The sequence below is a fragment of the Apteryx rowi genome, unplaced genomic scaffold (assembly GCF_003343035.1).
Source record: "Apteryx rowi isolate R43461 unplaced genomic scaffold, aptRow1 scaffold_826, whole genome shotgun sequence".
Taxonomy (NCBI): Eukaryota; Metazoa; Chordata; class Aves; order Apterygiformes; family Apterygidae; genus Apteryx; species Apteryx rowi.
The window spans coordinates 151,032-161,289 of NW_020451123.1; the positions used below are offsets into that span (position 1 = coordinate 151,032).

The following is a 10,258-nucleotide window of genomic DNA, read 5'->3' on the forward strand; positions in this document are numbered from 1 at the left end:
ATGATTTGCAGTGATAGGAGCTGAGTATATGTGGAAGAGAGGTAGAAAATAAGCAAAGCATTGATTGCACCTCAGGCTGCTGATGTTTTGTGGAAGCAGCTGACCCAGGTAGGCCGGAAGGAAAGGCTTTGCAATTCGGGCCATTAAAGGGCTGGGAACCAGGACAGAGGGGACTGGTTCATGGTGGCCTCCCCATCTGATGCAATAAGAGGATCCATAACAACCAAGCAGCCTGCATGGTCTGATACCACCCCACCACTGTTCCCATCTGTGGCTGATWAATTTGAGGCAAGTAGGGAGAGGCAGTGGAGGGCTTTGCCCTTACATTTTCTGTGGCAGACCTAGTAACCTTGCTGCTGTTATGTCACCCAGAATGTGCCTGTAAGGTGCAAACTCCTTCCTGTCTGCAGAGAGCTGTATCCAGACATACAGAGTGTTTCAGGGCCTGGTGAGGGAGCAGAAATCCTCCGCCTCTTGTGCCACAGAGCACTCATGCAGTTGGGGCATATCCCACAGTTTTCCCAGAAATGGTAGGCAGCTTAGTAAAAGGCCTCATCAAGTTTCCCCATGGCACTTAAGGGAATCTACCAGCTCTCTGAAAGAAAAAAATGCAGTAAGATATTGGGCCACAAATCAATTTGTAAATGCTTCCTTTCCATGCAACCTTTGTCTTTGGGCAAGGGAATACCACTAAAAAATTCTTTATCTTTTGAGGAGGAAGGGATTTATCTCATGTATTGCTGAAGCTTGAAAATGACTGAAGTCTGAAGTGTTTATTCCATTTGAAGCAATATAGGGTAAAGAACTGTATAATGCTCATTAAGCAAGGAGGCATGAATGCTTGGTTGTTAATAATATAACTCCAAACCATAATGTTATTCATAAGTTGACCATTTTATTAGCTCTTCTCCTCCCAAATCTGATGCAGCATATTTAAGAGGCAGCTGAAGAAAGATGTCAGCATTAACAAATGCTTTGTCCTAGTTGCTGCTCCATGTACTCTTGATACATCTGGTATAATCAGCAACTTGCAGGCTTTCAGTGATATTCAAATACAAATTGCTACAAAGAATTATATCTTATAAATCCAATAATGAACAAGGCCCTAGCTGTCACCTTGTAAAAGTAGCATCAGAAAGTATACTGAATTGCAGTGTCTCTCCAGACAAACTAACAGAAGTGAAGCTTTTTCTTTATTCACAAATTCTAGGTTTAAAATCAGTGCCCAGATAGCTCACTGGGGTAGCTGAATGAATGACGGTGAACAGGTTAGTTCTGGGGGATCGCTTACATCACTGGCAAAAAAAAAAAAAGAAAAATATGAAACTCTACAAGCTGACATAATAGGCATTAGTATCAGTTTAATCAAGATCAGCGTTCTTACACCTGGAACTTGATGACAGCAGACTTTAAAATTTTATGGTCCTGTTATATCTTATAACTCCATTTCTAGGCTCTCTGTCAATGCTGATTAGCTGGTGATTGTTGAGGATGATCCTGTGTTTCATTCCAGTATATGCAATGTTTCAGAATCGGTACAGCCCCCTTCACCCCTTTCTTCCTCTGTCTCCAGGGGAGAAACAAAACAAAAGAGAAGGATTCCTTTTGTCCCTCAATCCGTCCCTTTGTTGCTTTCCATTAATACAGCTATACTACTGCTAACAAGCAATTTTTTGATGTGTATAAAACTCTTGTCTACTCTACTGAGTATAATCTAAATCAGTTCTAAACACACATCCGTGCACCATAGTCATTAAATTATTTACAAGGGTGCTAAATACAAACAGCTCTCAAACTTTATCATTCTCTTTAATGGAGTTCAAAATTTGGCAAATGTCCATGATAAATATAAAAATTTCAAGGAAGTCTTCAACCATAATTGCTACAGGAGCCAACATGCTTTAGAGCATGTTCAGAACATCTCTGTAGAATATTGTACAACAAGCAAGGCCAGTAAATTGTCTTTGTTAAAGTTCTGCTCAGGCTTCAAAGCAGCTGTAGCTGCTTTGCTCCAAATAGTATCTTAAAATTTCATATAATGAAATGCTCATCACCATGCATCCTGAGTACTTTGTAGTTGGAAATTAACCTTGACCAAACTGCATTTGAACTATTCARTGAGGAGCTCCTTAATTAAAAGTGACATTGCTTTGACAACTGAATTAAGAAGGCATAATGTCAGTCTATAAACTGGTTTCTGTCCTATTATTAGGGGCGATCTAGAATGTGAAAGTAGTATATTACAGTTTTATAGGTCCTTTAATGTTGTACATCTGCTTTCTAGTGCATTTTTTCAGCATTTCATACATTTGAAGTGCTATCAAAGTCAAGCAATGCTGTGGTGAGATTGATTTTCTGTAAAATAGTAAGCAAATAGCAGCAGTTAAGCCTCCTTGAATATTTTTAGCAGGATTTCTCTCCACAGTAGCAACTTTAATATGTAAACTTAATTATAGTTGCTTACTATGTCCTGCTTTCTTTTGAATGCATTCTTGTGTACATATGAAATTGCTTTTGTCCTGTTTCTTCTCTTGTATTTGTAGTTTTTCGAATACACATCCCATAATGAAATACGTTACAACACCCGGCAGCCAGAAGTCTGTGCAGCAGTTGATTCAGGAACTGACTATTTGACAATGTACTTGTGTGAAGAAAATGTTCACAGTATTCCTGAAAATCAGAAGTTTATTTTCAGAGAGGTAAGTGTGCCTGTTTGATTTTGGTTGGTTCATTGGTTGGTTGGTTTTGGGGGAAGAGGGAGGGAATATATATATATWTWTTTTTTTTAACTTTATTACCTATACATCATGCAAGACATAATTACGTCTATATTTGGAGTGGGATTTTATTTCCATAGGCCTAAATCTTTGACAGAAATTTACTCTCATGAATTTTAATATTTGACAATTTCCCATAGAACGACAGAGTAACAGCACTGCACAGGTAAAGTCCCAGACATATAAAAAGTCGAAAGACTAGAAGGAAAACACCCTTCCTTAACTTCAGAGGAACTGAGCAAGTTTGTAGATACGATTGTCTTCACCCTCTCCTCATCTGGTGTTGACTGTGGGCTGCTCAGTTGTTTCCCGCACTCCACCCCTATGTCTTCTCCTGAGGACCTTGGTGCTTCCATTCCTTTTCCCCAGCCTCGTCTCATAGCTGGCCTTCTTTTGCTCTCCATGCTGTGATTTCTCTTACTCCCCCAGTATTTATACTTCCATATATCCCTGATATCTTACCCTTTATGCTTCACTACTACTTTATACTCTTCCCCATTTCCCTGAAGCTTCCTCTTGTCCTCTGTGAATAATTCCTGTTGACCTCCCTATGAGCACCAGAAGTGCTGTCTGAGCTTTTCTGCAATGCAATCAAGTTGTGTAACTTGATGTCCTATCAAAAAAATACCGTCCATCCTTTTCACTCCTAACCTTAGACAGGACACATCTTACTGGCTGTGGGGAGTCAACAAATCTGTACCTCTCCTCTTCTTCAGTGCCTATCCCCAAAGAGGAGAAATACCGAGAAGTATGGAATATACTAATAAGCATAATATGTGACCCTAGCAAACCTTGTGTTTAGTAGGTTTTAATCTCAGAAGGAGTTTGTGAATGCATGAGAGAAAACAAATTGCAGGAAAAATGATGGCCATGGTCAAGTTCTTGGGTGTCATTATTTGACAAAGGGAAAAGGTCACATAATGTATTTAAATGTTCAGTCTACACAGTGTGTCTACATAATGTATCTAAATTCTGCATACTCCACCATTAACAAATTTATGCTTAGATACTGCCACCAGTGGTAGTAAATTCTAAAGAATTTGCTTTGGGAAATTGGTGGCAAAGTAAATTCTAAAGAAAAATAAGAAAACTACTATCTATTCACTGAATCTAGTCCAGACTGAAGCCCACAATGATATTACAGAATAAAAGGAAATATTTAAAATGCTGGCTTTTTAAATGATGTGTTTCATTTTTAATGCTGATTTTTAATACAGTTTTTCAAGTTCATACTTGTTAATCCTTAAGATGATATATATTGAATGAACTTCTGTCATTTCAGGAAAGAAAGAACTGGGGCAATGCAATTTTGAAATACACCTGTTCCAACTACATTCCTAAGCATTAACTTTTAAAGTAATTTCTTAAGTTTCAGATGCTGAATCCTCTTTTCTTCTCATGATCACTTTCTTCCTGTGTGTGATTTGAACATACTGTTCTGCACCAATAACCTGTTCTTCTATTGCATTAAATTAAAATCACTGGTCCCCACATTTCAAAGCAAGTGATTGACCAGATATCAGTACTGCATTTCCCTTGCTTTGTCTGGAGAAGCGTCAGACACTAGGAATCTGTCCTTATAGATGTACCAGAGAGGTAGCATAATCAAAGATTTGGACAAGTGTACACCATTGGCCGCCAGAGACTGTGATTTAAGATACAGTTAGTACATAATTCCTGATGACAGAAGAGCAGACTTTCAAAGGAGTCAGGTTTACACTCAAAACCAGGGTGTGTGTGGAAACCATTGGAGGCTTTGGAAATTGTTATGTATTGGAATGTCACATGGGCCAAAGGAAGGGTCTCGGAGCACTGCGGTTCCCCACAGTTGGATACATTGCTTTTTTGCGGTTCATTGTCTTAGTTGACAGTACTGCCAGATTTGAGCGAGCTACATGAACTGGAGATAAAATGTTCTTGGAGACTCCTGTAATAGGAGGGCCTGAGGCCTCAAATATTGTTCTTTGGTGAATCTGATGGTGGTGGCCTGTCAGACTTTACACCTATAGGCAACTGTGCTACCCTCAGGCAAAGCAAGCTAACTTCACAGAGATTTTCCGGCAGGGGAGACACTTAGAATTTTTTGCCTTTTCCACTAAAAATATACCCTTTAAAGACAAGGCACATTTTTGCTAAAAATATATGCAACATCTACAATTATCTAACCACATTTTAATTCTGCTTACAAGACATGCAGTAAGTTGATGAATTTAACTAAGGCTTGTGTTCAGCTTTGGTTTTCTCTGTTCATATTGTGATGCAGTAACAAAAGGAATTAAAGTGAATAAAGCTAGCAAATCCTTTATAAACTTAGATGTCAAGACATGTATGACTCTAAACTGAAATAAGTGCAAGTTTAAAAGCAGGGTCTTTGATAAAGTTTCAGAGAGGCTTATGTTAGGCATTTGGATTCCCTGCATAGCCCCAAGAGAAAGATATGTATAATACATTTGTTACGAATGTTTTCTGTTACTTTTAAAATACAGTAATGTATTTGTAATTTTTAAGGCCTGATAAAAATTATTTTTGTCTTTTGTAGGATGGCACTTTGCTTCATGTACAAACCCAGAAGTGCTTACAGGCAGAGTCAAACTCTTACAATGGTAATCCAGCACCACTATTACGATCCTGTACCGATTCAGAATACCAAAAATGGTTCTTCAAAGAAAGAAGTTGATCCAGATGTCATCTAGTATATAGCTGAATATGAAAATGTTATCTTTCTAATCGGCAGCTCATCAGCCTTTTGAAAATTACATAATTGATATATTTTTGTATGAAAAGAACTGTAATTAGTTTACAAGCATTGAACTTTGTTTTCTGGAGCATTAAAAGGCACTAAGCATTGAGAGCTATGTAAAATAAGTACTGTGGTTATGTCATGCCACAGAATCTGCTCCTCTTCTGTTGTCTTTATCTGGCAGCTACATAACTGTTTCTAAAGTGTCTTAGGTTCTTTTCACAAGTGACAGTATATTTTTTTTAATCTACTGTGTAGCAGTTGAAGTAAGGCAGTCAAAATAATTGCACTAATGTTACCTGCCAATAACTTAAAATGTTTATTTTTCTACTAAAACGTTCTACAATTGTGCTTTTTAACAGATACTAGTTAATAATTCTTTTTGTCTTTTAAATATGAAGAAGGTAAATGTAGGCCAGATTCTGCCCTACACAATTACCCAGAACCCTCACTGAAGACAGTGTGGATTTGCACATGAAAGCAGAGTGTAGGTTCTCATATTTTTGCACAAATAACAGTCTAGATGCATACAAATTGCAAATTATTGACAATACTGTGCCTTAAATATTATGACGTTTTCAGATGTTCATGGCACTTGACGAGTTCTAATAGTGCTTAAGGCTGTTCTTGGAGTAAAATGGGGATTTTTCTTATCTCTCATAAATAAAATGACAATATTTAATGGTGATGCTCTGGAAAGAGCTAAYTAGAATCACATGGATCTAGCCCTGCAATTGTATCCCAGACTGCAGAGTTTGTTTTAACATTAAGTGGATTTTCAATATGCACAAAACTTGCAAGATCAGACCTGGCAATAATTCTTCTGACATTGGTGGTTTGTTTCAAAATTACAGTTAGAGAAAATGAATCTAAACATATCATTATCTTTCAGTTAAATTGTAAATGCTTAAATGGCTCATGTGTAAAAATGAATATATAAACAGAAATGGATTTGCAACTAATTGGCATATTTTGCAAATACAAAAATTGTCTTCAAGATTGTAACTTGCATTTTGTCTGGGAATTCCTCTTCTGAGTAAATTGTTCATGTCAGTATATACATTCCTGCTGAAAACATGGGGTTTAATCTGCACCAGTACAAACGTTGTTGTCTTTTGAGGTGCATGGGATCTGCCTTACCCGATCAGACAAGTAGTATGTATAGCAATGTCTTTGACCATCATAATTACAATGCTGATTAAAGAGTTTCAACTCATAACGAAAGTTTCTTTCTATATCAGCTGGAGGTATGCTTACAAGTTAAAGCATGAAAGCATTGAAGAAGTCTTGGCATCTGTTTGGGTTAATTTTAGATTTCTTTCATTATTTGTCTTTCTTCTTGTTTTCTATATACAATGTACAGTCCTTTACTTGAATCCTCATAACCTAATATCATTTTGGCATGTCTATTTATATGATTAGAGCTGGTGGGAGGGATTCTTCCTGTAGGGGATGCATATGTAAGGTTCTTCCAAGATCTTTATAAAAACATGTAGGTTGAATGGTTTTGTAAGCACCTTCAAAGTTCTGTCTCTGGGGGCTGGATTAATGAAACCAATGTTAGAACTAATAAAATATTTTGTGACTCAGTAGACTGGCAACTGTCTTTACAACTATCTTTTTTTCTTATGGTCAATGGTTTTCTTTTAATCATTTCTCTGATCTCTTAGGCTCTGATCCTTGCAGCATTTGGGGAAAGACAGCTTTATTTTATGCTCTCTCAAGTTCCTTTTATTGAACTCATTAGTGCTTTTGTTCACCTGCTAGCAGCAACTGCGTTGAGTTTATGGAGCCACAAATCAAAACTGGGTGTCTGCATGAGAGAGTTTTTAGAACTCCGGCAACACAGCAAGATTTTGTTTTTCTGCTTTGTCTTCATGCCTTTTGATTGAATTACATTAATAAGTTAATGAAAACCCAGCTATTAAACTTGCAGACAAAACTCTCATTGACCTCTGAGAATGTTCTTAGGTTTGGAACGTCAAGATTTTATCAGTAGGTGATGGTATGCAGGTGAAATTTAATAAGTGGACATCATTTTCCATACATCTTCCCACTCTGCACTTGTTTTGAGGAAAGTACTGGTTCTTTGTGCTTATAGTTGCATGAAACTGAGCATTTTTCTCATATAGTAGCAAACCTATGGGCCCAAGTTGAGTATTTACTAGACAAACACACTTATATTCAGTTAAAAAGCAGTCACTGAATGTAGGAACAGCACCAGCTTGCTGTTCATATTATATACAATCAAGCTTTAATGGATGTTTTAAACTGTTGAGTCACCTGTTTCTCATTTTTCACCTCCCTCCTTTCCTTCTTCTCAGCTCACTAAAATTGCATTAAGGCCTGGCTTCCTGTTCAGAGGGCGAAGGACTCAATCAAGCATCTGATTGCCAGTGAACAATTTCAGCCTGTTCCCTTTGCGGGAGTTCGGCACTGCCTGCTGAGGAACAGATGGCAGAATTTGGACCCTTCAGTGGAGAAGGGGCTGGGTGCCTCAAAGAGGAAAAATTGGAGGACTCACAGTCACAAATCAATACTCCACCTGGTCTGACTTCCTAAGATTCTCTTTGAAAAAGATAGAGGTAGAGTTTCCACATGGTTCAAAACAAGGACTAGTAAGAGTCCCATTTCTTAGTACTCATCTTCCCTTTATTTAGAGCCATGCTCTTCTTTTCCTCTCTGACACTAACCCTGTGAGGAACCCATAAAACCAGAACTTGCACCTCAAGCTTATTGACAACTTTATCTTAAAATAATGGGATACTGGCAGTGCAAGCAGGGAGATCTCAATGGTCCCTCCATATTGTACTATAAKGCTCCTCAAAACAAGAAAGGGCAATTTTTAAATACAGAGAATAGAGATCAGTTGACTGAGTTGTCCTAAGAATGTATAGTGCCAGCACATACTATCGTGTGTAAAATTCTAGGGTAGAGAAGAAGAAATTTATGTTCCAGATGGATTTTAATTCCTTCCTCCGTGTCTAGTTGTGAATACAAACCATTTGATTATTCCTGCCCTTTCTTAGACATTATACAGGATCAGCACAATTCCATGTTCTCCCATGTTCCTTCCATTCCTCCTCTTCTAATGTTTCTTGGACCTTCCTGTATATGGGACATATTTGCCACAGTTGAGAGACAAAGGATTAAGCCAGAAAAAGTATTTTACAAAACTAAACCATGCACAATAATTCTCAATTTTCTGTTTCCAATGCTGAACACACCTTGTGAATATGCAAGGTGTGCAAGGAGTCTTTAACCCTTAAATAAATTTACTTGATTCTGTTATCCAAAAAATGAGAATTTGGGATCTGAAGTACTGATCAGGCTTGCTGATCTTTTGGAATTTTATCATTTGTCATAAAAAGACTTTTTTTTTTTAGTTTTTGTGTTCCTTTAGCAAAAACTTTTTTACAGATTTCAGTCTGGACCCTGATTCTTTATCCTATCTCTTTGAACTCACTAGGTTAATATTTCCCTGGGTTTTTTTTTCTTTTTTTCTTCCATGGTTCTCCCTTCATTTTAGTAAGGCAGGTCTTCAACATAGGCAAGAACTTACTGGATTCTTCCTTCAACAAAAGCCAGAATATGAACTTTCTTTTTAAGAAACAAACAAAATCACTAAAACCTTTCTACATGCAGTCTTGGCTGAACTCTTATGATGGAGGGCTGTTATAGCTTGCACAAACACTCTGGAAGAACTATCATTGTCCTCGCATAGGTCAACATGATTTGGAAGCAGTATTTCTAGCTTGCTCTGCTAAAACAAGGACTCTGGAAACTGTGTTTAATTTTTGTTTATGTTTATAGGGAGTGAWAGCATCTACTTGAAGGAGAAATTCATGTTGGTTGGTAACATAGGGACTGATGGAATTGTGTTCCTGTTTCTTATGTATGAGAACACTAGCAGTTATACAGTGATACTACTGGGTTAGTAATTCAAAATCTTATGGTCTTTTATTTTATTTAAAGTCTTTAAGTTTGGAGCTTAATTTGAAGTTGGACTGTGTTCTGATATGCTAATATAAAGATGTCTAGGGAGAATGTAAGATTAGGATTGCACAGTTGTGTATACATGCCTATGAATTATTAACTGTAGGATTTTTTGGCAGTGTTGGGAGCACTGTATAAGCTCATAAAGAAGGCAAATCTTGATTGTGCTGACAAGTTAGCTGACACAGGTGAGAAAAGTCTTCAGGGGTGAGAGAAGAAAAAGCTAGCAGAGCTCCCCCCCAGCAGCTGACTCCAGCAGCAGTGGCTTGGTTTGAATTAGAGCAGTCCAGCATTCTTTCACTTCCCCTTGGCAGAGGAAAACAATCAGGTATGTATATGCACTACTAAAATTACTATGCCAAGATCAACAGTTTTCAATCTTTTTTTCAATCCATTACTCACTCACATTTATATAAAGAGACAAAGCCTCTTTGGACCAGTCCTAGTCAGCACTGGCAGGAATGACGTAGCTGTAGATTACATACTTCTAAATGCTTCCAGGATTTCCAGAGTTTGTTGACCTTACCCATGCTCTGAAGGTATTTAATTTGCAGCTGAACAGAAGGTGATCAAGGACTAATAGCAATACAGATATTTGGATCTGAAATTCATGGACTGGGAGTTAAACAAACCTTCCAAGGAATATACAAGGAAAAAAAAATGTTAGTTATGCATACACTTTGAGAAGACTGAATAATAACTGAGCTAAATTAGAAATAACAAGAAGATACTTGATATAATTGTT

The 10,258-nt window shown here is 37.4% G+C and overlaps 1 protein-coding gene across 1 annotated transcript in view; it reads left to right on the forward strand.

Annotated features, from left to right (window-relative positions):
• Positions 1-7,102, forward strand: part of GALNT12 (polypeptide N-acetylgalactosaminyltransferase 12) — a 49,094-nt gene extending 41,992 nt beyond the window's left edge. Inside the window, 2 exon segments of the mRNA XM_026089665.1 lie at positions 2,544-2,699; positions 5,317-7,102. Coding sequence (XP_025945450.1) covers positions 2,544-2,699; positions 5,317-5,454 — 294 coding nt within the window. The 3' untranslated portion in view covers positions 5,455-7,102.
• The last annotated feature ends 3,156 nt before the right edge of the window (positions 7,103-10,258 follow it).